At 52.1% G+C, this 25972-nt stretch overlaps 9 protein-coding genes across 9 annotated transcripts; 5 read left to right on the top strand and 4 right to left on the bottom strand.

Moving 5' to 3' along the window:
* Nucleotides 1-1080: 1080 nt before the first annotated feature.
* gms1-1 (UDP-galactose transporter) lies at nucleotides 1081-2306 on the top strand (the record flags this gene model as incomplete). The annotated part of the gene is made up of 4 exons (XM_032021909.1): nucleotides 1081-1146; nucleotides 1198-1227; nucleotides 1285-2121; nucleotides 2172-2306. The coding sequence occupies 4 exons, from the start codon at nucleotides 1081-1083 to the stop codon at nucleotides 2304-2306; spliced, it is 1068 nt and encodes a 355-aa protein (XP_031881224.1).
* A 1465-nt stretch (nucleotides 2307-3771) lies between these two features.
* On the top strand, nucleotides 3772-4245 carry CGGC5_v009788 (uncharacterized protein; the record flags this gene model as incomplete). The annotated part of the gene is made up of 3 exons (XM_066152210.1): nucleotides 3772-3929; nucleotides 4068-4091; nucleotides 4149-4245. 3 exons carry the CDS (start codon nucleotides 3772-3774, stop codon nucleotides 4243-4245), a joined length of 279 nt encoding a protein of 92 aa, XP_066008472.1.
* Nucleotides 4246-8507: 4262 nt separating this feature from the next.
* Nucleotides 8508-9750, bottom strand: CGGC5_v009787 (uncharacterized protein; the record flags this gene model as incomplete). Its single annotated transcript, XM_032021908.2, has 5 exons — nucleotides 8508-8808; nucleotides 8860-8919; nucleotides 8981-9363; nucleotides 9430-9497; nucleotides 9552-9750. 5 exons carry the CDS (start codon nucleotides 9748-9750, stop codon nucleotides 8508-8510), a joined length of 1011 nt encoding a protein of 336 aa, XP_031881311.2.
* Nucleotides 9751-12494: 2744 nt separating this feature from the next.
* betA-10 (Oxygen-dependent choline dehydrogenase) lies at nucleotides 12495-15040 on the top strand (the record flags this gene model as incomplete). Its single annotated transcript, XM_032021907.1, has 5 exons — nucleotides 12495-12544; nucleotides 12902-13301; nucleotides 13364-13444; nucleotides 13497-13554; nucleotides 13611-15040. 5 exons carry the CDS (start codon nucleotides 12495-12497, stop codon nucleotides 15038-15040), a joined length of 2019 nt encoding a protein of 672 aa, XP_031881223.1.
* A 734-nt stretch (nucleotides 15041-15774) lies between these two features.
* CGGC5_v009785 (putative acyl-coenzyme A synthetase) lies at nucleotides 15775-17708 on the top strand (the record flags this gene model as incomplete). The annotated part of the gene is made up of 3 exons (XM_032021905.1): nucleotides 15775-15838; nucleotides 15901-17240; nucleotides 17388-17708. 3 exons carry the CDS (start codon nucleotides 15775-15777, stop codon nucleotides 17706-17708), a joined length of 1725 nt encoding a protein of 574 aa, XP_031881235.1.
* A 294-nt stretch (nucleotides 17709-18002) lies between these two features.
* CGGC5_v009784 (uncharacterized protein) lies at nucleotides 18003-18680 on the top strand (the record flags this gene model as incomplete). Its single annotated transcript, XM_032021904.1, has 1 exon — nucleotides 18003-18680. The coding sequence occupies one exon, from the start codon at nucleotides 18003-18005 to the stop codon at nucleotides 18678-18680; it is 678 nt and encodes a 225-aa protein (XP_031881234.1).
* Nucleotides 18681-18756: 76 nt separating this feature from the next.
* CGGC5_v009783 (uncharacterized protein) lies at nucleotides 18757-19348 on the bottom strand (the record flags this gene model as incomplete). The annotated part of the gene is made up of 3 exons (XM_032021903.1): nucleotides 18757-18986; nucleotides 19047-19221; nucleotides 19286-19348. The coding sequence occupies 3 exons, from the start codon at nucleotides 19346-19348 to the stop codon at nucleotides 18757-18759; spliced, it is 468 nt and encodes a 155-aa protein (XP_031881228.1).
* Nucleotides 19349-19662: 314 nt separating this feature from the next.
* CGGC5_v009782 (uncharacterized protein) lies at nucleotides 19663-21351 on the bottom strand (the record flags this gene model as incomplete). The annotated part of the gene is made up of 1 exon (XM_032021902.1): nucleotides 19663-21351. The coding sequence occupies one exon, from the start codon at nucleotides 21349-21351 to the stop codon at nucleotides 19663-19665; it is 1689 nt and encodes a 562-aa protein (XP_031881227.1).
* A 779-nt stretch (nucleotides 21352-22130) lies between these two features.
* Nucleotides 22131-25642, bottom strand: ltnD-2 (L-threonate dehydrogenase; the record flags this gene model as incomplete). Its single annotated transcript, XM_032021901.1, has 3 exons — nucleotides 22131-24767; nucleotides 24824-25308; nucleotides 25366-25642. The coding sequence occupies 3 exons, from the start codon at nucleotides 25640-25642 to the stop codon at nucleotides 22131-22133; spliced, it is 3399 nt and encodes a 1132-aa protein (XP_031881238.1).
* Between the last annotated feature and the right edge of the window lie 330 nt (nucleotides 25643-25972).

Below are 25972 nucleotides of genomic sequence, written 5' to 3'. Positions count from 1 at the left end.
ACTAGCCTTTCAGATACCTACCTCAGGTACCGTCAAAGTTGTCGAATGGTTGTGAAGAATCAATTGGCAAAGTCGGGCTCGAACATTGGTAAATGCTCGTGGACGGCAGCCCATGTGCTAAGCTTGGGTTTCATGTGCATTTCATTCAGTTTTGCTTACATCGGTGCCTTCAGCGTTCAGCGGTAGTCTCATACACTGTCGCAGTTGATAGAAACCGAGACCGAGAGGCGGCTGGGATACATGTCCTGTGTGGATGTGACAGACTCTGCTTGAGATCTCGTATCCCTTTTGGTTGGTCAACCCAGTGTAGGCAAGTGTAGTTCAGCTGTGAGGCGCAGACTCTATCCTGTCTTGGCGCTAGTGGGTAACTGTCTTCAAGGGGTAATTTGCACCCGAGGTTCGATTATTATTTCCAGAACTGAGATACATGTGACCTCCATGCTATCGATAGTGTAAGTCAGATGAGAAGAGATTTACAATTGGCGAGAAAGTGTCAGATAATTGAAGTGAGATACGAAGGACTCACCATTTGTCCCCAATAGAATGAGATTGAACGCGATTGATGCAAGCCTTGGTTGGAGTTGTTCAGAATGCGCCTGGCAGTTTTCTCCATCATCGACAGCGGCTTCCACACCTTCAAGTACTAAAAATGGGGCGACGCTAGGCAGCAGAATAGACTCCGCATTGACGAAAATAGACCGCGTTTGAGCCGAATCACGCCGCCATCGTACCCAGCAGCAGTCGGGTGCATGGAGAGGCTCAGGAATCATTTGACCTAAAGAGAACTCAACCTATCATAAATCGTGATGCAGTGGACCGGTGTAAGCAGCTTAAATGACAGCGGGCTATGTCTATGAAACCCGATGGAGGATGAGGGCAACTCATCATGAATCATACCTGCCTAAGGGGCACAGCCTAGCTGCTAGCAGTGCCTTAATCAGGGATGCATGAACACATCCACTTTGACCTTAGGTCGGCATATCCCGCCGGTGATTCGGCCCTTGTTGTAACCAACAATTTGTCTTGGTGGTTTCCCATTCGAAAGTTTCTCCCTTTTTTCTGAAAAAAAGGCGAGTTCCGATGTGTGATGATATTGAGCCTCAGACTCGTCGTGCCCCCTGGGCAGCAAGCACCAGTCTGACACTGGTAGGTACGTTGTTTTTTGGCCGCAAGTTACAGAAACTGACCCCAATCAAGCTCGTCATTCAGAACTCTCTCTCGCTTCTCGTACGTTCCCAATCCTCTCATGTCTCTCAATTGACTGCTTATCGAAGTTGTGGATAGTTGCTGCACAGAATTCAACAGCCGAGCCTGAACGATCAATACCAATACGAGCCCCTTACGGCAGTGATACTTTCTGAGGCCTTGAAATTGATCGTTTGTGTTGTCGTGCTGGGCTTTGGAGGGGTACCGCAGCTAGGAAAACTCAGCAGAATACAGCTGACCACCGACAATCTTCGAGATGGCCATCTAAAAGCCGCGGCCCCGGCTGTACTGTACACCGTTGCGGCGGTGCTACAAAGCTTGGGCGCCCGGAATCTAGACGGCATCTCGTTCGTGGTTCTTTCACAACTGAAGCTTATCTTGACGCCCGTATTCTCTGTGGTAGTTCTTCGACAGTCGCTGACGATCTTGCAATGGCTGTGTCTCTTCACGATAGCGGCAGGAGTTGTACTGGTCCAAACAACAGCATCATCTACGGCGACTTTCGATTTAAAATACGGCCAAGACACGAGATTGGGGGCCATTTCGATGTTGATATCCGGGACCTGTGTTGCCCTTGCTGGCATCTTGATGGAAACAATCGTTAAAGTTCCCAACAGATTCATTGTCCGGAATGCCCAGCTTGCGGCTTACTCGTGTCTTTGCGCGGGCCTAAGTCTCTTAGTGCGTCTTACAACAACGACCAGGAGTCCTGTTAGTCATGAGACTGGTTCCATTTTGCAAGGATACCACATTCTTGTCTGGGGTTTCATTTTTCTCCAGGCAGCAGGTGGGTTCATAGTGGCATGGTCAGTTCGTGCCAGCAGTACTGTAGCAAAGACCTATGCTCAGACGATGGGATTCATGATCGCGTCTATCGGCCCGTCTTTGCTAGCAACACATACTGTCCCCCTCAGGGTGAGTTAATAATTCCACCATGAAATAACCTCTAACACAGTCATTTTCAGACTTTGACAGGAGCTGCGCTCGTAACTGCTGGTGTACTTGGCTCTTTCGGCGACTCTCGGAAGATTTCCAATGCCGTGTCTGATTCTGACGCATGCGAAGACGTAGAGAAAGCAGCATCTCAAATATCAAAGTAGATGAATGATATCTCTCAAGCTATCGATAAATCTATACTGCCTAATCATACGTGCCTACTATGTTTCAAGTTGTAGGCAACATCAATTGCTGAAATCAAATCGCTCGTTCTCAGACTGCCGTTGTCTGAAGTCATTCAAAACAACCGCCGAGAGAAGACCGAATATCTGCTCCATTATCCTGTAATTTTGCGACATACTTGGGCGCTGAGAAAACATTTCGTATGTCAGTCTTTCCATTCTACACACGTCAATGGGGCCTACTTGAAAGAGCGGAGTGCTCTTGGCGTAGATTCCAGACTTGAATTTTACCCCAAGCCCGAAATTTTGATTGTAAGGTCGAAAGAATCCTATCAGGCTTCTGTAGCAGGTCAGTCATTGAGGCTTGTAACTTGCAGCTTCAGGGCATTCGTACCTTAGTTGAGGTTGGCCCGACATGTGTTTAGCCTCAACAGCACCTTCACCCAAGTTTGCCGTGATCAAGGTAGCCGACTATGGCCTCAAGAATATGAACAGCATTCTGTCGTGGCTTTTGTCACTTCTGATGGCGGGTCGCTGCCACTTCCCCGCGGGATCAGCAACAAATGTACGAAAGTAAGCCCGTTTGGGGTAGGTGATCATACACGTCCAGTACAAAAAGAGACCGAGGTATCATCCTGCCGAGGAAATATTAGCGTGTTGGAACGTTCCAACATCCACACAGGTCAACATTCAGCGGCGCCGCAAGGAACAACAAAACAACACAACGTAAGCTAGCAGTGTGGAGCCAACCCCCGACTGAAGAATTTGATGTCTCTAGAAAGAACGCAGACCCTCCCTGTACACATTCCTGAGCATTCAGCCTCATCCCTTTGGACCCGAAATCATTCAGGTTAGCGGGGTTCCTGGCGCCTAAAGGTAGTGCGCATTCTGAGAGAGGCTTTCGATCAATCAGAGTCTGCGAATTGTCGCTTAGTTACATTCACGACTGAGCTCATCAAAGGAAAGCGGCACTCATTTGAGCTGTCGGGATCAAAGGAATGGGGACATAACTACAAGAGTGCTTGTCGAGGGGCCACGCGTGGGAGCGGGGCGGACGAAGTCAGGGAAGAAGAGAGAAAGGTTGCGAATAGCCTCAAGGTCACCAAAGGAGGGATTGATAACTTTGGTTGCTCTAGACTTAGGAAACGTCATGAGCCCGCGGGCTATCAACACCTCATCCCGTTGTCCTATCTCAGAGTGCAGACACGTGGCGTGCTACACGCTGCGGAAGGCTTATTTCGGCGATACTTACCCGTGATATCCGTTCACCTCATTACAAACGGGTGACACAATTTGCCGACGCGTCGTCTCATATTGCTACGTTCCTCCAACTCTTTCTGACAATTCCTATAACTATATCATGGGAAGACGCACCCGGCTTTTGTATGCGCAAGGGGATGGTGGTGGGCGTACTGCGAGTTGAAGTTCGTATTCAATAGAGAACACGATGGATGACTTATCAGTCGTCGTTGACGATGAGAGTCGTCCGCTACAAGCTACATACATACCACGAACCGGAGAAGCGATCGACATTCCTCCTGCCTACCAGCCTTCGCCGATAGGAGATCCTGGCGAATCATCTTCCTCCTCTACCCTCCACCTCGAGTGAGCTCCATTACCCTATCACAGTCCAGAGCTATTCTTCAGCAATTCTAATGCAGGTTGGAATTTCCATCTTTTAGCCCGCCGTTCCTCGTGCACTGGGCAGCCAGAAGCCCAACACCCACCGAATTCGGCCCGAAGCGGCAAGTGCCAGTCTGGCAATGCGTCAGTACATCGGACCTGTAGAATTTAGAGTGTACTTTACTTTACTAATCTTATAAGTTACATACGCAGTGCTCTTGCGGCGAAGCAGGGATTCCAATTCGCACAGCCTCATGCCGATATTGTGGCACGCCTCGGTGCGCTTATTGCCCGGTGACCAAGATCAAGATCAGGTCCCAAGGTCATGGGTGCCAACTGTGAAGGAGGTATTGAAAGGTGGTGTGGCAGTATATGACGTTGTGGCGGCATCCGTATGGTCCGCCGCGAAACAATCCAGATAGTCTTTCAGATTTTTCCTCGCATCTTGCCGAGGTTGACAAGACGTAAGACTACATGTAAGAGTACAAAGAAGGACTCGAACAGTCTGGTCTTGTTTCACGCACCACCTCGATTTCTTCTGGTCTCAGCTCAAATGACAGATTCTGTTCCATTGTTCAACAAGTACAACTTTGAATTGACTTCAACGAACCCTGTAACTGTCTTTAATTTTCCATGTCAGCATAATCGACCTCTCATTTCCGCTTGCCATCAGGTCGGTGGGAACGTTCGCACTGCAACCTCACTGGTTGGAGCGGTCGTGCATGTGTGGCTCAGCGATAGTGAAAACAACATTATGGATATGGATCGTCGCCTCATTCGGTCTGCATCGCAGCCAATAAGAAGCATGGTCTATGCACCCACACAGAGCCTGGGAGGCTTGTCCTTGTGAACATTGGCAGAATCACCTATCACACGATTGTTGCCCTGCTGTGTGAGTGAGAAGCATCGTCGAATCTAGTGGATGATCGCCGGGCGAAGTACTCAGTCAAAGGAAGGCCAGTTATGGCTACCTCGTAGTGGTGGAGTACATGTCCAAGACAACCCAATGCCATTGGGGTCTCCCGGCTTGTAAGACATTAGGCTCTACTTGCCCAACAAGAGGCATTTACTGAGACTTTGCACTGGAGCCTCACGATGTTAGCTTCTTCCTTCATCCTATCGCAACTGGCGATGAAGCGGTTTGAAAATTGGGTGTCTTAAGAGGACAAAAGCTTAAGTAGAAAAGCTTAGAGCCCCATCACTTAACCGCAGCCGTTGTTGATCCACGGCCTTATTATTCTTCTTGATACCTGTGATCAGGTTCAGTGCCTTTTCAGGAAAGCATGCCCTTCTAATGAGACCTCGTGCACGATCTCGGCCAAGTCGGCGCCGTAAAGCTCCTTCACGTCAGCCGAAAGATACGTTCCTTCCCACATTTGATTGGACGCGCAACATTGTACCTCGGGACACTGAAAATCTGTCGCTCGTAGACGATAACGACGATGGAACATCTGATATTCTCGATGTCTTCCTTGAGATCCAGGAGTATTCACAGAGAGGATGTTATGAGAAGCCCGTACTGGACGGCGTGTGTCCCGAGGAAACATTAAACGCTCTGCGCAGGGGTGATCGGGTTTATCCGGAGGTCGTCGTCGCTTGGCTGGACGAAAGAAACAAAGATCATGGACCGCGAATCACAAATGGCCTTGTCACCGCATTCCAATTGTACGAAAGCTTGAAACTTAGGGTAAGAACCCCAACTTCAGGGCTTTGGAATTAATCAAAACCTACCAAGAAGACGTTCTGTGCTAATAGGAAATTAACGGACAGCGTTTTGGAGAGCATGGATACCCTGATGTTGACATCAGAAAGATGTTGGCCGTCACTGTATGTTCTGCTGCAGCAGAAACTGACTGACTACGAGATATATCCCAAATCCCGGCGCAGAAACATTGGCGGCTTTGATTCTGACGGCTCCGAGAACATTTGCTCCAATTCTCCGAGACTTCTTGTGGAAACACTTTTCAGCTCAGAGATCTTTCAAGGTTACCATCGAGGCAAGCCCCCACCTTCTGGGAACCCGACTCCATTGATTTGATGGGTGTGATGGACTTATAATTCCACAGCCAGGAGCATTTGCGTTCGCGCTAGAATTCCACATGCCCTTTTTCGCGCTTCGAACTCACTCAATATCACAACTGAAAGAGATCGCAAGGAAAGGAGGTCAGCTCTTAGCCAAGGCAAAGGACCTGACCTTTCTGTCAACAAAGGAAGGATCCGGTAGCGACGCTATTAATACTGTTCAATACTTGCATCCAGCACAGGTATCCCTTATAGTCTCCGGCTTTTCTAATTCGACTTGGACAGCTTGCCTATTCGTTAGAGCAGGGAATTCTGACAAACATGAGGAGCAAGATCTTTCTGCTTACCGCCAGCCATCTGAAGAAGATGGATTCCTTTGGGATCCACTGAGTATGGGCCAGCTTGGCGCCGCGATCACAATACGGGACCCCAGAGAGTATTATTCTAAAGTCCTTAGAACGAGAGTCGAACAGGTGAAGGACGAGTGGCAGAGAATTCTTTCCTACCTCCAGGATAGTGTTCATCCATACGTAAGGAGGCTTTATTTTGGTTATAACTTATATGAAGTGTGAAGAACAGCAGCTAAAGTGCTTTTAAAAGCTGCAAGAATCCAAAATGCCAACGTTTCGAGAGAATCCTACACTCGATTCAGTCGAAGATCAGGCGAGAGCCATCGAGCAGATATATCAATGGGTTAGATCAGTTACCAGTTTACTGATTGATCTCATCGATATTCTTCAGAAACTTATCCAGAAGTGGTTCTTGTTTGCTAAAAAGGACATTTATCATTTCTACTCAACAGAGTCAAATCAGCTCAAGATCACTTTGCGAGAGACCGATGCACTATTCGAGTGTCTCAAAGACATACTTGCTGATCTCAAGGGTCTCAAAAGCAGGGCAGATGGATTCAAGAGTCAAGTAAGCATTTCAAATCTTCCGGGAAGTTGGGCCGGTTGCATGCAATTTTAAATGCGAACTCACAAAATATATGAACTTAGCTGGACCTTTATATCCTTGTCGCAGGCCACAGAGCCGCAGTTTTGCAGTACCAGAACGTTTCAATTGTAAGATACCTAACATCCAAGAAGAGATGTTCCAGACCACTATGCTCACTTCTTAACTCTCACTACATGCAGCTTCACTTTGTATCGCCTGTCGCATTATCTGCTGGGGTGATGCAATCTCAGATTGTCTCTTTCCAGCCTGCCTTTGCCTGTTTTCTCGTTCTTTGCCTGGGCTTTTGGGCCATAATTATTTGGGGGGTCAAAGCAATATCCCGTCCATGGAGTTGGCGTCGCCGATTGCTCCTCCTTACCAGACGGTATCAAGGTAGGCTTCCTCGGAAAGAGCCAGACCTCATTGTCATGGGTATTCATCGGGACTCCTCACTAGTTTGCCAACCTAGCCAGCCTCAGGCGGCCGGATGAGATAGAAAACACACGTTCTCGTAGTACATCAAATTGCGGCTTCAATTTCTTCCCTTATGATTGTCATGCGGGAAACCAGCGGTGTGAACACACACATGTGCAATATAATCTCCTCACATTGCCTTTTCTATCTATATGAATCTTGCCATGGTACAGTTCGTGGCATGCGCGAGACATCTTCGCATGTAGTCTCGGTTGACGAGACTGCGGCATGTTTGCGTCACACATGACGAAGCGGGAGGCCACTTGAGCCACGATACATCCGACCGCGCTCGCCTCAGAACGTTGTTCCACAAGCGAAGAGAAAAGCCAATTCTTGCCGGGTCACTCCAGGCAGAGATCGCACGCTTTTCATGCGTCGTTCTTTGGACAACACACCAACTACAACCATACAAGTGTACGGACTTGTCTGACAGGCATGAATTTGGTCCAGGTGATCTTCAATGTGTAAAATTTGACGCCTAACTCTCAAAACGGCTCCCATTCAGAGAGCGTCACAAGACTTGTCCTAGCACTACCTACCCAGATTTAGTTGACACATGATAGCTCGCCTCACCTTTCGGGCCCACGGAGATCATGCCATGTGGCAAATTGGATTTGTACTGCGCATATCATGGCTGCAGTCACCGACAATGGCTTCAAGCAGATGTGATCGGGTGCAATGATGGGGATGATGCAAACTACGAGATGGTGTCATGCAGCTTACACATACATTGTAGCTATCTATTGGCCAAGCGCGGAAGGACCTGCCAGATCTGTAGCTAATCGAGTGGCTCATGCAATGTCTTGAAGAAACCCGTGAAAGTGTTTAATTGGTTCTAAAACATCAGGTAGTTGTATTTCTGAATGCAGCCATACAAAGTGAATCCTGAGGAATATGCTCGTGGTATTGCATGTAAGTCACAACCCTTTTGACTTATCTCTCTCCAATATCTCTCTGTGTCCGTGAACTTCAGCAAGATATGTATGTTGCCTGTCCATATAACAGACTTGTTAACAAAAGAAGTTTCATGAAATTACTATATACATTAGGTGTTTTCTTTTCATTTGCAGATAGTACGGCATGCGTAGCCGCGTGGTTAGCAGGTTGGCATCCAACAACCCAGCACGATTAATTCCACCTCTGACTTTTGCCACTCTCCACGTCTGTCAGCAGTACAAACTCAGCTTCGGATCGTTTCGGCGTCAGTCGGCGAGCGATAGCGTTTGAACCCAGTGTATTGCCTGTCGAATCTGTCGCCCCTGATCCTGACGATGCGCCAGAAAGCTTTGATTTGATGGTCGTAAATGTTGCGCTCTTAGCTGTGAGTCCGGAGAGAAACTTGTAGACGGCAGGGAGGGATGCTGTGATAATTCCGGCGTAGAGTTCAATGGTACTCCAGTAAGCGGCATCAACATAATCGTAGGTGATGCTGTAGTATGTTAGCAAGTGAGTCTCACAGAGTCATAGCATGAGTCCTTACTTGGTGCTGTTGGCGAAAACTACCAACGTGCGAAGACGGATGACACTGGCAATCGTGACACTAAAGAAACAGTTAGTCAATACTGGGCTCAAAACACCCTCACAAAAGCTGTTGAACTCACAAGATTCCCAAAGAGAACACTACCATGACCATCAACTTCTTCTTCAGAGGCATCTGCAGAAGATACAGTTGATGCAGAGGAAGCACCAGGATGATGACGTCCAATACGATGTTGAACGCAGCACTTAACCAACCCTGAAGATGGATGTTGTTGCACCGACCCTGATGCTTCTCTTCCAACTGTAGCCAAGCATGGTTGATAGGCCAGCACTGGAACAGTGTCGCGAAGAAGAAAGCCGCCGCATAAGCCAGAACAAGACCCATGGTGACCCAAATGGCCTTGCTAAGGTTGTTATGCTGGAAGATGCGATTCAAGAAGAAGAGAATGGAAAGTTTGTTCATAGCCTGCGCCAGGAAGTAGAACAACTCGCCGAGGAAGTAGTACTGCGGGATGTGATATCAGTATATACTCTTGAGAACGAAGTATAACACCTAAGTATAATAGCATACCTCAAGAACATTCTCAATGTTCTTCAGCGGAAGAGTCCACATATCCTTGCCCAAGCCATTGTCGACCACTGGAAAACACAGTCAGCATTGCTTCATACCCGAAAACCCAAGCAAATTCTTACAAGTAAAGGCGAAAACAGTCGGCGGGACGGTAAGGATAACACATGCAATGATCGTCCAGTCATCCCAGCCAAGCTCTCTACCAAAACCAGGCAGGGCAGAGCAAAGACGCAGAATGAAAAAGACAAGCGCAAGTGCAAACCCAACTCCTGCAACAAGGGGCGGCTTCAGGCTCTCGTCTCGCACGGGAAGACCGCACATGGTAGCGGAGCCATTCTTCGTTTCTAAATGCGACAGAACAGTCAGTTATCACCCTTCCAACCGATTGGATACCCCAGATGTGACAGGCAGGGACTTACTCAGTGCGTCCTCATAATTGCAACCTTGCAAGACACAGACACTCAGGTTGGCATTGAGAGCCTCGTTCGTACAAAGGCAAGTCGTGTCCGTGAGTGAACAACCTGATGTTGGGACAAGCTCGGTCAAGCAGACGAGCTGGTTACCAAAGTTGGTATACGATCAGCGACACCATTTTTGGTCGACGCTAGTGGGGGATCTAGCGTATGAAAGGGGCCAGTGCTTCATCGTTTACTTACTGCACATGCCGGGTATAACTTCTTTGCCATGGCCAGTGCTGCAGCTGCGGCTTCTGCATCTGTCTGGGCCATGGTGTTTGAAGCCATGAAGGAGGCGGCTAAAACCGCAAGCATGGAGAACTTCATGATGCCGGTGTTCTGGGTGACAGCAACTCGGGGACGCTCTCCAAAATGGCACTGGTCGCTTGGCAAAAAGGCCTTAAACGGGGTTAAATAGAAGAGGGCAAGCACAGAGAAAAGGGTTACTTGACCACTTAAATCCCATGTCACACTCTGTTGTTCCTCCATGCATGAAATTGCCTCGCAAACACTCCTTTGATCGGATTCCTGGGGCAAAAGCACGCAGCACTACTCCTTCAGGCCCTGCCATGCTCAACGTCTTCCGCGTGAGGGCGAGTCATTCCGCTCTGACTTACGAAAGATCTGCCTGGATCGTCGCCCTGGCATGGGGACAAGACCAAAGGCCCAGCCAGACCCCGCCCAGCAGATGAGCACAACTGGATGTCCCTTGCACCGGCACTTGGGAAGAAGGACCGTATCCTGTGGAGCGCGTTGGGCTGCCAGGTACCCGGCCGAATGGGAAGACATGCCAGCCAGTTACCATGGAGGCGGTATGTGCTAACGGAGAATTTGGGCAGATAGCGCAAGAGATGCTTGTTGAAACGGTTTTCTGATCGTATCTGCGCCAACATCAAGACTTTCGAGAATTCTTCGGCGGGCCTTTTGTCTATCGTGCATGACCAACAACTCACGGGACGTAGCCAACTCCAGAGGGACGCGCTGGAACGCGTCTCGTATGCTTTGATACATTTCGCCAAACCCTGTGCTTTCATCCCACGCATCCTACTAGCTCCATAACTTCAATAAGTTTATTGTTTGACAGCGGAAGTTTGATGGCGGAAGTTTTTAGTCCGCACCTCAAGCTTTGAGCACTCAAGCCCCGTGTCATCCGTTGTTCGCTTGCAGACCGCGTATCTTGGACTGCCCCTTATGCCGTATTTCCTGGATCCCGACCGTTGAGTGGACAGTTTGCTGGGCATAACCTAAAATGGATAGCACGACTCACGAGGTTGCACTCGACAATGGACGACAGCGGATCAGAAATTGTAAACTTTTTAATTTGCTGTGGGCTACCACGCCAGCCAAAAGAGTGAGATCTTCGGCGGCCTCCACCGGGATCTTCCCGGCTTCAGCGAACTGGTGGCTCTGGTTCTGGTCCTGGTTCGGGCCGTAGTTGGTGGCATCGGACCACGGCCCTCACTGTGGCCAGTTGCTGAACAGACGTTTGGATGATGAAGCCAATTCCAAGACAATCGTTTCTCAATTTGCAATGGTTGCGCAGCGGGTGTTTCTCCCGGTCGAGCCGTTGCGATGTGGCTTGGAATGCCTTGTGCTCTGTCCTAGCGTTGCATTTCTTCGTTTCGGTAAACCATCCCTGCTGATGGAGACCCTTGAGCCCTACGTTGTCGGCGCGTATGGCGGTGTCAGAATAGGCAATTAAGGTAGCCGATCGGGAGTGTTTGAAAGCATCGCTTAGAAGTTGTCTCCTCATTCTTCAACGGCGTTTCCCGTACGCGAGGAGCACGCACTCGGGTCCCTAGTAGAGATGACGAAGAAGACCACGATGGACGATGGGGCTTGGAATCGACGGAAGACTTGGGAAAAAAGACACGACGAAGTCAATGACCAAAACGACAACGACAAACGTAACTCGACGAACAGCAACACCGAATCAGCTATTTCGGGTCGATCAGTGATAACGGACCCCGAGAACGCTTGCATACAGCCTCTTTCGGTCTTTGCTCATTCGTTGAATTTGGCTTTACGTCTTGGAACTCACAGTTGTTCGCATACGCCCCGCCTTAGTGTGGGATGCCATGCCGTGTTGGCCGACTGACAAGACAGGGGCCACAAGAAGAACGAAGCACCCCGGACTGCCCCCTGGTTTTCTTTCCGATTTGGGCAGAACTCTTCTTTTACGGGGGTTTCAAGGGGTTGCGTGAGTGCTGACGGGGCTGGACTGGGGGCCAAAGAGCGTTGTAACGACAATGGCACCCGCCAATGAAAATTGCGCGAGGGGATGATTGTCATATTCTAGAAATGAACTCCTGCTGGATGGGTTGTCAATTAATTTGCTGCTTTTCGTAAGTCACTTATCACATCACCAATGCCGATCAGCGGGGAAGTCGTCGAGAATGCAGCCCGGAACTTGGGAAACCACCAACCATACTTAAGATCCAATCCCGATGATACTGCAGCCTTGGCTCTTGAGACTTACTCGTTCTCACCAACTTACAGCCTTTGGGCGTCTGTCACTCTTTTTATCCAACATATTCCACCGGCTATTGCACCGGCTAGTCATTCATTTATAATAATTTGCGTTCGTTTTGAAACCTGCTCCCTGTCGCCATGAAGTTCCTCGCGCCCGCTGTGGCGCTCATTGCGGCAGTCAATGCTGCGTAAGTCTTGACTTTTCCTATCGTCGTCAGGATAATGCTCTTCCACGATGTTGGTGGGTGTCTTTGTCATCACCAACGTGGCTGCTTTGTCCACGGATCTTCAAAGTTGTCGGCACTACTGCGGATGCTCCAGTCGGCGCCTCCATCGAACTACCCTGTTATCTTTGGTCTCCGCTATCAGTGTCGCCCTCATCTTGTTTCCTCATGTTTCCTCTTTTCCTCTATCTTCGCTCTGCTGTCACCGACTGCTTTATTCTGGTTGTGGGGTGAATCCTCATCGGCATAGCATTGATTGTGCCCAACACCTTTCGTCATCATAGTTATGTTGCGCATCACTTGACTTACATGATATCGCAGTTTTGATGAGCCCCTCGGCCCTACCATCGCTGCCAAGGGCCCGGTAGCCAACTCCACCTACGACTATGTCGTCGTCGGCTCTGGTCCTGGAGGTGCTCCTCTTGCTGCTCGCTTGGCCTTGGCCGGCTTCAGCGTTCTGCTGATGGATGCTGGAGAGGATAGAGGAGAGGATGCCGCCGTTCAAGTGCCCGCTTTGCACGTTTTGGCATCTCAGCATGAGCCCATCCAGTGGGATTTCTTCGTCAACCACTACGAAGATCCTGTCCAGGCTCAAAAGGACACCAAGTTCTCCTGGAGAAAGACCGATGGCGAGATCTACGTCGGCACTAACCCGCCTGCTGGCTCCGAGCCTCTCGGTATCCTGTATCCTCGTGTCGGCTCCCTTGGTGGCTGCGCCCAGGTTCGTGAAATCATTGACATCTGTCTTTCGTACGATCTCACTGATTGCTAACGAAACTCTAGCACAATGCCCTTGTGACCATTCTGCCGCAGGACAGTGACTGGAACAACATTGCCACCATCACTGGGGACGACACCTGGGAGGTTAGTAACTCTCCAAACATGGCAGGAAATTCTAGTGCTAACTTAGAAGCAGGCGGACAAGATGCGCGAGTACTACAAGAAGCTCGAGAAGTGCCACTACCTGCCTGGTGGTAAGTCTAAAGCCCTCAGTTGACAAATCCATGAGACTGACATGTTCCCGCTGTAGGCCTCGACTCCTCTGTTCACGGTTACGATGGATGGCTCGAGACCCAGACAACCCCTGCGATTCTCATTGTCGAGGACCCCAAGGTTCTGTCTCTTGTCCTTGCCGCTGCCACCACCATGGGCAAGAACATCTTGGGCAAGATCATTACTACTGTCACCGGTCTTCTTGAGATTCTGGTCGTCGATGTCAACAACGATGCCCCCAGCCGTGACAAGAACGACGATATCTACCAGATTCCCCTCGCCATGAAGGACCCTTCCTTCACCCGCTCGTCCCCTCGCGACTTCATCTACGACGTTTACACCGCGAAGAACGCAGACGGCTCCAAGAAGTACAAGCTGGACCTGGCCCTGAACACCCTGGTCACCAAGATCAACTTCGATGAGTATGGCGACAAGCCCAAGGCCACCGGCGTCGAGTACCTCTACGGAAAGAGCCTGTACCGCGCTGATCCCCGCGCTACCAAGGAGGACGGCGGTGTCCCTGGCCGCGTCTTCGCCAGCAAGGAGGTCATTGTTTCTGCCGGTGTCTTCAACACCCCCCAGCTCCTCAAGCTCAGCGGTATCGGCCCTGCTTCCGAGCTCAAGTCTTTTGACATCCCTGTCGTCAAGGATCTCCCTGGTGTCGGCGGCAACATGCAGGACCGTTACGAGGTCGGCATCGTTGGCAAGGCTCCCACCGACTTTGCCCTCCTCAAGGACTGCACTTTCCTGGACATGAACGGCACCCATAACGGCGAGGACCCCTGCTTCACCAACTGGCAGAACGGCGTTGGCGGTCTCAAGGGCGGCTACACCACCAACGGCATTGCTTTCGGCTACTTCAAGCACTCTTCTGTTGCCGATGCTGACCCTGACCTGTTCCTCGGCGGTGTCCCTGCTTACTTCAACGGCTACTTCCCCAACTACGCCGAGCACGCTCTCGCCGATCTCAGCGTCTGGACCTGGCTCACTCTCAAGGCCCACAGCCGCAACAACGCCGGCACCGTCAACCTGACCAGTATCAACCCCCGTGACACTCCCAACATCACCTTTCGCAGCTTCTTCGAGGGCGTTGGCGGTGAGGAGGATCTCCAGGCTGTCTACGAGGGCATGAAGTACGGCATTGAGGCTTTCGAGAACCTCATCCCTCTCGACGGCTCTTTCGAGCGCATCTGGCCTCCCAAGAACGTCTCTTCCGAGGCTGACCTCAAGAAGTTCGCCCAGGATGAGGCTTGGGGCCACCACGCCTCCTGCACTGCCCCCATTGGCTCTGACGATGACCCGCACGCTGTTCTTGACTCCAACTTCAAGGTCCGCGGCGTTGATGGCCTGAGAGTTGTGGACGCCTCCATCTTCCCCAAGATCCCTGGCCACTACATTGTTCTCAGCATCTACATGGCCAGTGAGAAGGCCGCCGATGTGATCATCGCCGAGGCCAACTCTGCGTAATTTGTCTTTTAACATGGGATTGCCATCAAGGGCTAGTCTCAATCCAGGTCCCGTTGCCAGATTTGACCTAGTTGTCTTAACATCAAGTAAACATATTTTTTCAATTCAACCCAATGATTTCGTGGTCTCTGAGATGTGTCCGAAATGAACCTTTGATCAAATTACCAATCTCTTTAGGCAGACCTTCATAATCATTGAAAATAAGCATACGCTACGGCAAAGTTCATGATGAGAATTGAAATTGAAAAATCAAGCACACGGCCAATTACGATAACATGGAAATCGGTGTTGCGTCAGCGTCAAAAATGGGATTCACGATACCCACTCAGATTGTGATCCATCTGACTCAGATTGCCATGATCACATTTTCGTGATTGCGAGCCGTAAATCGAAATCCAGATCACTTCCTTTATGGGATATTCTGGCGACATCACGATTCTCTACTGCGAAGTAAACACGAGCGGGTCCACTACGTTTAGGGAGCGGTCAATAAAGTCTAACCTAACTCGGCCAAGAAAACCGTTGAATGAAGATCTGCCAACGACCCTTGCAAGCGCGATGCAGGAACAAAGTCATTTGGACAAGTCCGGGGTGTCTCCGAAAGTCCGGGGGTCTCGCTGGGGGAGCATCGGAATACTACATCAAGACCAAGGAACTCGCCTCATTCTGGAGCATGTCGTCTGACTTTCGAACTTTAACGTGTCGGCAGACAGTCAAGTCAGAGAAGAGTCAGAATGATCTACGGCAACCTGGAGACCGGGGCAGTTCCGAGTCTGGACCTCCTCACCGTCCTCTTCGGTAAGTTCACCCACAACCTCAGGCGCAGGACTCGTGAGTGCTCACCTTCAATGTCACGACAGACTCCGAACACTGCCTTGCAAAAGAAGATACGCCACTCCACGCCGAGGCTGAAGAGCCAGTCAAGTCTATCAACAAATCCGAAGCAAGGCTTCTTACCAAGCAAATCGCACATTTCCTTCGCGTCGAGTATGGCATAGGCAAGTATGGCCCGGGAAAAGATATCGTTGCATCCATTTGCAGCGGTCAGTCACGTTTAGCGTGCTTTTTCTTCGGCGTTGTCGCTGCTGGCGGTGTCTACTCAGCCGTGAGCTCAGCAATTACTTCAAATATCGACAGCTTCAAGAACGTTCTTGCCGACCCAGATACCAAGGTTCTGCTATGCAGCGCCGACACGAAGGAGTTAGCCCTGAAGAGTGGCATGAAACCTTCCAACATCCTCATCTTGGAATCCTACCCCGAAATCCAGTTGAAGAGTGCTGATGGCAATATCCAATGCAACTTTGCAGCCACAGGACCAAAGAATCTGTTGGACTGGAAGACGGTGACAGATCCAGAAGAACTACGGAAGACCCCTGTTTGCCTGATTTACTCGTCAGGCACCACTGGTGTCCCGAAGGGCGTCCTTATATCGCACGAGAACATGGTTGCAGAAGCAGTCCTTCCTTCGACCATCAACCGGCGTATCTGGAATGGATGGGCTGAGTCCGGCAAACTCATTGGCGAGCAACCTCTATCCGACGGGTACAGAACCCTCGCACACCTCCCACCTGCACACATTTCCGGCATCCAAGGCTACTTCGTCAACCCCTTTCTCGACGGCGGCATAGTCTACTGGGTTCCGAACGGACCATTCGACATAATGAAGTTCTTGGGTTACAACAAAAACCTCAAGATTACCACCTTCTTCACAGCCCCACCCATCTACGATGGCATCGCCAAGCTTCATCAATATCGGCCAGCCCTGGTTGACGGGGCGTTCCGATCTCTTCGCGTGGCATACAGCGGTGGCGCGGCCCTGATACCTCAATCTCTCCTCGCGGCCCGAGCCGACCAGGTCCTGGGAGACGCAGAGCAGGGCAAGCCGGTCTTGATCAGCCAAACCTGGGGCGCGACGGAGACGACAGGCGCGGTGACGCACATGCCGCCTGATAGGGCTGGCTGGGACACGCTGGGGAGCGTGGGGGCGCTCCTCCCGGGTGTGACGATGAGGATTGTCGATGAAGACGGCAGGGACACGCAGCCAGTGGGAGAGGCTCTCCTGAAGTGCCCCACGATGATGCTCGGATACTACAAGAACCCGATGGCCGACAAGGCGGCGTTCACAGAGGACGGGTGGCTCCGGACGGGTGACTCCGTGAGGGTTCAAGATGGGCTCCTTTATTATGTGGACCGCATGCAGGTGAGTTTGTAATATTCTCCGGCGTGTCTTTGATCACTTGCATCCCGATCCTTCCACCTGAAACGACATGGGAATCGGATGCATCCGAAGACATCCACTTAGTCTCTGAAGATGTCAGGATGTTTGCTTACCGTACTCCTTGTCTAGGATGCCATCAACAATGGAGCCTCCCGCGTGTTTCCCTCAGAATTGGAGACAGTTCTACGGGAGCACGCCGCCGTATCTGATGTTGCAGTGATCGGTGTGCCTCGTGGCGATCAGGGGAGCGTACCCAGAGCTTTCGTTGTCTTATCCCCACAGGCGACCAGCCAGGGAGCAACGACCGACATCATTGAGCAGCAACTGATCGAGTTTGTCCACCAGAAGACCGGCAAGGGTCTAGCTGGAGGTGTGCAGTTCGTCAAGGCCATCCCCCGAGCCCCTGTAGGAAAGATCTTGCGTAGGGAGTTGGAGAAAATGGCCAAGTAGATTCAGAAATGGAGTTTGTCAGTCGGAGGCCCTCTTTCAAACTGTTCCCCATCACGGGAGAAAGGCTGTCGTTGGTCACAACTGGACGTGTTCTGTATCCCTCTATTGAACCAACAACAAGCGTTTACATGTGTCTTGGCGGCGCGGACCCAGGTTGCTGCCTAGCGACGTGGACCCACGCTGTTGGTTGGCTCTTAAATATAAATCATAGACCATAATTCACGACATGAGTCAGCATTGTTACCTGTCTTCTCATACCAAACCTTCAGCCGCCTAGTCGAAACCCTGCACCAAATGTCCGAAGTGCGTCCACGAAGACCATCAACCGGTGGCAAGGCCCCAACCAAGGTTCGTGTTCATCTCGCAATCGAAGAGGCACCAAGCCATGACGGCACACCCTGCTTCAGCATATGGAGATATCACGATTCGCTCCACCTCCCTGAGGAATGGCCTCCCGTAACGCCTCCCGCCTCCCAACGTCCCAAGCGCGCCCTCCAGATCTACGACACGACGCCAGGTTCCGATGACCCGGTCCACCTCAAAGCCTTGGCCGAGACATTGTACGGCAAACTGGACATGTGCAACTTGGACGAGGATACCCGTATCGATGTTTGGGGCATGCCACTTCCTCTTGAGGCACCCGATGAGGACCGAGTAGCCAAGTGCCATGCTCACTCTAAGGTCGAGATTGTCTGGCGGAAGATTGATAGTGACGGGGAGTTTCGGATGCCGCCACGCAAGTTTGTTCCCCAGTGGCACCGGGTCATGCTCATTATAGACCGGCCCATGACCCAATGGGACGAAGACGAAGGCGGAAGCTTGAGCGTTGGATGGGATCCTCGCATAGAATATATTCAAGAGCAGGCAGGCTGGGGAAATTACGATGTGGTACCGGAGAGGAGACCGATTAGCTACGATCGTCGCCAGGTGACAGAAGAGTTGGAGTGTCTGGTATATAGCCTGTCTGGGTAATCCAATACTTCGCTCGAGAAAAGGACAGCTGTGACCTCATGATGCTTGACAGCTCTGCAAAAGCCCTCCTACCGGTTTAGGTTTTGTCTCCTTCCTTGTCATCTAGTCTCGAAACATACTCAATCCTCTCTAAAACCGGCCTGTTGTCTAGGAAAACCTGAAACCGAGCCAACTTTCCAGCCTCCTCGCCTTCCGTGACCAGGTGAGCGAGCGCAGATGCCGGGATCGTGATTGTTTGGTTCTCGGGGTCACCCCTGGCTCTGTACGATATTTCAACGGTGAACCAGACCTTGTCGTCTACCTTATCTGCATTTAGGCGTGAGATTCATCTCTTGAGGATACGTGAAGGGGGCAGAGACAACCTACCAAAGGCGACAGGCACATGCTTCATGTACGAGAGAGCACTGAAGGCGGGCACAAAGCTGTGCTGGATCTCTTCGATTCCGTGGAGAACGGGGCTGTTGGCGAACTGTAGCTGTGCGTCCTTCGCGAAGATCTTGGGGTGTTCCGTGATGTCCAGGGAGTCGAACGCCACGAAGTTCTGCGCAATATAGTTAGCTTCTCGATCACTGCCAATCCGTACAGGCCCATGCGATTTGACAGACGTTCAAGAGCCACGCCTCAACTTCATCTCGCGTGTTTGGCAGCGTCGATGGAACAGCACTCATGTTGATGAAGCAGGTTCAGGTGATGAAGCGAAATCAGACACGATATCTGGCAAGAAAGTGAATGAGCCTGTTCCTCTAATGTGTAGGTACCTCTTTTATACTCTAGCAGGCGCGCCTGTCTGTATGCGTAGCTGACACCATCTTCCCGCAGCAGTCAGCTTACAAATAACTCAGATTGGAATCCTTCCAGAGTGGGCTGCGCGATCCTTTTAGCCCTGTCCCCTCCTAGCTTAGAAATCCGAACCCCCCAATAGTTCCCTCCCAACATCCCCCTGCCGACATTGTTTCAATGGCGTCAACAGAACGCCCGATTATTAGTGTGCTGACGCGGGTTTAGCCGGCCCGTCAACTAGGACCTCCCCCGAGAACGGGATCTTGGCTAGTCCTCTGGCCCAATCCAACGCCAGAATAGGCGCCGTTACCGCGTCCCTCGACCACCGCAGCTTCTTGACGAGGTTTCCCAGACGGCGCACTGCGTGGCGGTTGCAGGTGATGGTGGTGTAGCCTGTCTTCCAGCCGAACATGAAGGACGAGCAGTTCGTCTCGTTCAAGGTCGGTTCTACTGCGAGTGCCACTTTTGGCAACGTGCCTTTGGCAACTTCGTCATGGACATGTGGTCTTCGGAAGTCCTCGACGATGCGGATTGGCAGTTGGAGATCGGCTGGTACGGGATGGCAAGAGTATTTCTCCAGCCGGGCGATGAGCTTCTTTCGACGCTCCTCTGTGGTTGGGCTATCCTTTTCAGACAATGGCCAGCCGTCTTGCTTGAGGACGCGTGCGAGGAATGACATTTTGTCATCCTGCTTCCCCCGTAGGGTTTCCTGGCCCAGAAGGATTTCTAACCTGGCAACTTCGTCTTCGGTGGAAGCGTCATAGACCATGCGCAGACATGTCTCTGCAGCTTCGCGGGTGCAGACGAGGGTGTGACCTCGCAAGATGGGGTAGAGGGAGTTTCCAAGTCTTGGTCCATGCTCGGCCTCGTCAGTGACATCTTCGAGGATCTTGGGACGCCATTTCCTCTGGGAGCCGTGATTATGGCAGATGTCGGTGGTTAAAGCAACGAAAATGGAGGTGTCTATGTTGAGAGTTGGTGTCAATGGCGGCGGGTTGATCGAGCTCCCAAGATCCAGCAGGTTCGTTATAGCAGTCTCCAGGGGCGGAGGAGCGTGATGTGTTGTCTCGGCACACTCGATAACTAGAGAAATCTGGTCGCCTCCTAAACTCTGCACCCCTCGGAGAAACCTGTCGATAGCCGGCTGGCGACCACTATAGATGTTTGGTAGGACCATCCGGATGCGATGACTGTAGCCTCCGTGAATCTCTCGGGCTGCAACTAAAAGTGACTTCACAGACTTGAGGATTTCGATCTGTGTTTCGTCGTCGTCAATGACTTCTTGCAAGTCGGGGTCGTCATCCTCGTCGTCTGGCTCGTCCCAGGGAAAATCTGCCTCGGCCATCTGGACCAGCAGCCCCCTTTCCGTGGAACTGAGAACCCTCAGCCACTCATGGCCATTGTCTACTATGGCACTCACGAAGACTGAGCTCTGGCCAGAGGCGTCGGTCTTACTGTACGGCACGGCGTAACGGAACCACGTCACTGAGCGGCACTTCTTGATGGCCGCCCAATGGTTCTCATAGGATGAAAGCTCGCCTTCGAGAAGCCTAAAGTCGCGATGAAGAGCCCCCTCGGCCTCGGGGTCTTTCAGTGGCTCCTTCGTGCGTTGCAGAAGCGCTTCTGCTCGGGTTTTCTGGTTCGAGTTTGACTGCCAGAACGTGCTGAAGCCGGGGATGTATGCATGCCAGTGGTTATTAACCTTTTCAGCTTCTTTCTCGACGGCGGATCGGAGCAGGTCGAGCTCTGCGCAGAGCAGTGCGCTGCGGTTGAGAATGTCTTCGGCTGCCTTGACAAAGCTTTCGTCGATATCTGAAGTTGCGACATGCGACGGCCTGCCATCTGAAACCCGGCCATCTTGGTGATCTGGCTGAAGCTGGATACCATGCATTTTTGCTGATGTAAATACCAAAGGTAAGGGGGAGATGTCCTTTTTCGTGCTTCTGGGAGGCCTTGTAACGCCTTCACCGACTCAGCAGCAATTGTTTCATTTATGGTTTCGGATGAACGGATCTTCAAAGTGGTTCTTAAGTTTAATTTCTCGTTTTCTGGTGGTGAAAAGGGTTGGATTTCACCGGAGAGGTAGGATGCAGATCGGCCGGGTTCGCGTCGTTGTGACGATGTGGATGAGTCATGATATGGTGCGAACTGCCGACTTCTTGGGCGTTGTGGAGCAAATTCTACAAGAAAAACGTCGTCTATGGCTCGATAGACATGTATCAGAGTCGCGCAAGCAGTTGAAAAGTCCAGGTGATGTGAGTTTTTGAGATGTTGGATGTGAACGATGCATGTGTCAACGGAACATGACGATGATGACCGTTGAAGCCTGGAGTGGAACACCCATGGAATAGCGGAACCCGAAGGCACGTATTCAGTGTTTTAATTGGATGGCAGAGGTGGACTGTACGGTGCGAGCAAAGACCTGGTCACTGGGCACTGTGGGGGCAGGATGACATAATCTGGGAAGCCTTACGTCAGCCATCCTTCCTCTTCCTCGGACTCTCACGATGGCCTCAACCCAATTAACCAGGACCACATCTCGGCTAACTTTGCGAATGGCATCGAGCATATCATTATCGTCATCATTAAATCTGTCTAAAAAAAATAACACCTTGTTTCCCGGTGTACACCAATGGTATATGGCTCGCTTATGCTGCTTCCACGCAATTTCTATGCAACGCTTGCAATCGACCACGACTCAACAACATCGGCAAGCGTCTGGTCACTTCCGACGTTACCTGGGAACACGACATAAGGCACTCCGCGATGCCTACTCGTTTCCTCGTCGCACCTCCACAAGGGCACACCCGGGGCGGCTTGGCCCAGGATGCGCGCCCTCCTCATCTTCAATCCCTTCGTCGCCGCGTCAGATGATGTGATGCCGCCCTTGGCGATCAGATAGCGCGGCCTAACGTCAATCTTCTCGACAAGCTGTACCAGCGCACGAGCGACCTTGGATCCAATCTGGAGCGAGCTGAGAGCATCGTGACCCTTGATGAGCTCTCGGGACGTCATGACGAGAACATCCTCGCCCTCGCTCAGCTTCTTGGTGGTTTCCGTCGCTGCGGCCTCGACGACCTTCTCAGCTGCCTCGTCAGATGCGACCAAATCAGCAACGTCCAGCTCGATCACGGCTAGCTTGTCACCCCGTCTCTCCCGAAGGACCTTCAGCTGGGCTGTCGTCTTCGGCACGTAGGACCCAGCGACGATCAGTCCACCAGGCTGCTTGGGCTCGGTGACCGACACGCCGAGGTCTGCCATGGTCAGCGGCGGAATGCCCGTGATGCCGAGACGCGACGAGACAAAGGCAGCGCCGGTACGGAACAGGTATCGCCTTCCGCTCTTGTTAGCCTCGAGCAGTCCTGCCACGAAGACGTGCATATCAGACTCCGCAGCGGCGTTGACGATGACGACCGTGTTGGATCCTGCAGCTGCTGAGAGCAGCTTCTTCGCGACGCCAGCAGGCCCACCGAGACGGATATCGTCGAGGGTCACCGACAGGAAGGAAGACTCGTCAAACCGATGACCACACTTCTCGAGGATGTACTTGCGGAGGTTCGAGTTCTTGTATCCAAAGGTGGCATCCTGCGCGAACGGTGTGTGACTGGCAGGCACGAGAACATCGCCCTCCTTGACGTAGTGAACGTCGTTGATGGTCAATCGACCACCCTGGAAGAAGAAGGGTGTCACGACCCACGCATCAAACTTGCCCAACGCCTCCTCAGCGGCCTCTGGCTCCTCCGGAAGATGGCCACGAAGAGTGGAGTCGCCTCTGAGCACAATCTCGAAAGCCTTGCCGGCCTTCTCGGCAGCCTTCTTCACGTTTTGGCAGATCTCCAGGATCAACTGGCGCGCCTCGGCGGAAGGAAGAGCACGCGAGTTGGTCAGAATGAAGAAGCCCTTGGGGTTGAGGCTGAACTCGTAATCCAGGGTCGCAGCATCCCAAACAGTCAACACGTCAATGTCGTTGCAGGTCTGCGTGCCTGTTGGGTCGTCATCCAGCGCGATAAGTACGGGGACTTCGCCGTTGTTGACAACCTTCTGGGTCGAGCTGATGACGTCGTCTGAGTACTCGGCGGGCAAAGCGTTGAGTGTCTTTTGGGCTGGCAGAGCCTCGTCTTGGTCAACGACCGGCGAGGCAGCGGCATCGCTCTTGTTTTCCTGCTTGGGTCCAGCGTTACCAGACACAGAGATACCGGTCAGCTCCCATAGCCTTACAACGCCAGCATCAGATTCCTTCGTCCAGCCATGAGCAGCGCCGGAGAGATACAGAGTGTGGGCGGCGGACGAGATCGGGGCGAAGTAAGTGAGGCGCTTCGCCTCGTCAAGCACAATACCGAGATCCTTGACGAAGATTGCCAAGGCAGAGTGCGGCGTCCAATCGGCATCGAGCATTTGAGGTACCCTGTTCTCGAACATCCAGCTCCAGCCAGCAGCGTTACCCAGGAGGTCGAAGACGCGTCTTGTGTCCAAGCCCAGGCGAGCAGCGAGGGCCATGGCTTCGGCAGCTGCTGCGATGTGAACACCGGCGAGCAATTGGTTGATAAGCTTGACCGAAGATGCAGCTCCAACACCACCCTGGACATGACAAAGGTTGCTGAAAGTTCCGGTCATGGCCATCAGGGGAGCGTTGACCTTCGAAATGATGGCATCGTCTCCAGAGCAGATAATAGTCAGGGTACCGTTCGCGGCACGAACGACGCCTCCACTGACCGGCGCATCGATCAAGCTGATGCCCTTGCCGAGGTTGGTGAGCTTGCTCTCAAGCTCCCGCACGAATGATGGCGGTACCGTGGAACTAAGGATAACAATGGCACCATCCGGGAGTACTTCAGCAGCCTTGCCAGATCCAAACAAGGCATCGTCAGCCTGGGCGGCATTCTGGACCATCAGAACCAAGAGGTCGGCGCCCTTTGCGGCATCGGAGGGGCTGCTGGCATTGGTCGCCTTGCCGCCCGTGGCCACAAACTTGTCAATAGCTGGCTCATAGACGTCGTAGCCGTGGACCGGAAAGCCAGCGCGAAGAAGGGATCCCGCCATACCCTGACCCATTGCTCCCAAGCCAATCATACCGATTTTAGAGATCTCCAGCGGCGTGCTGCTGGGAGTAAGCTTTTCTTGCGAAGTGCTGACCTGGCCAGCCTGCTCTTTCACGAGTTCCGGGTTTCCGGGGAGGAAGACGCGCACGAGACCCGCATCGTCATCCAAGCCGAGTCCTTGGGCGGCGCCTTGGATGTACAGCTGCTCTGCCGTTGATGCGAGTGGCACTGGGAACTGCAGCGTCCTCGCTGTAGAGACGACGATGCCCTGTTTCATTTGTTTAGTTAGCCATGCAGAAGCAGGGGGCCGGGTTTGGTGCTCACCATGTCCTTGACGAAGATGTTCAGAGCGGACAGAGGAGTCCAGTCTCCGTCAAGCATGTGCGGCACGCGGTTCTCGAAAGCCCATGAGTTTCCAGCCGCATTTGTGATGATATTATACACCTCACGGGTGTTGAGGCCAGCCTTTGCAGCGAGACCCATGGCCTCGGAGGCAGCGGCAATATGCGTGCCAACGAGGAGTTGGTTGACCATCTTCACCTTACTACCGGCACCTGGCCCGCCGGGAATGATGTAAAGTTTCTCCGACATGTCGTGAAGAATCTTGTCTGCGCGTTGCAAGGCTACTGACGTGCCCGCAGCGAAGATTGTGAGAGTGCCCTCGGCAGCACGCTTGGTTCCTCCCGACACAGGGCCGTCGACGACGAGAACGTCGCTTCGGCCCTTTTTGGCAATGCGATCTGGCAGCGCCTCATGGTACGTCGGAGGCACCGTTGAGCAGAGCAACACGGTCGCATGCTCCGGTAATGCTACAGAAAACAGGTCAATCAAACGCTGCACGGGCTATGACCAAGGCATTCACTCACTCTCGAGAGCACCCGTCTGATGATTAAAAAGTATGTCATCGATCTGCTGCGCATTCGCAGCCATGCAGACAAGGATGTCGCTGGTCTTAGCGACCTCCCTTGGAGACGCCCCAACTGAACCGCCCTGCGCGACGAGCTTCTCTGCGCTGGGAGGATACACATCAAAGCCTTGGACTTGGTATTGCGGCTTCTTCACCAAGTTGCACGCCATGCCGAAGCCCATGGCCCCGAGGCCGATGAAGCCGACGCGGGTGACGTCGGCGCCGTTGGAAGCCATCTCGAATGAATATTATGTAAACTTGGCTCCTTGGATCCGCGGGCAGAGGGTCATCCGAAAATCACAGCAACTTTCCCGAGACCGGCGGGAATATTGGAGTCGCAGCGATCTTATACCCTGACTGCATTCCCCAGGATTCGGTCAAGAGTCCGGAAATCAGCGGCCGGGAATGTCGCGCAGCCAGCATACCGCAGCGACAAGGGAACACCACATCCGAGGCCGTCCACACAACTCTCCACACGTCTCGTTGCCGCAGCCGCAGCCCCTCTTGTTAGAGGCGAGGCACACGACAGACAGATGGGACGAATAATGGAGCCGGCACTGGGCCAC

Source organism: Colletotrichum fructicola, assembly GCF_000319635.2.
Source record: "Colletotrichum fructicola Nara gc5 chromosome Unknown KSG_Nara_v1_contig05, whole genome shotgun sequence".
NCBI lineage: Eukaryota > Fungi > Ascomycota > Sordariomycetes > Glomerellales > Glomerellaceae > Colletotrichum > Colletotrichum fructicola.
This window is presented reverse-complemented; position numbering and strand designations above follow the sequence as displayed.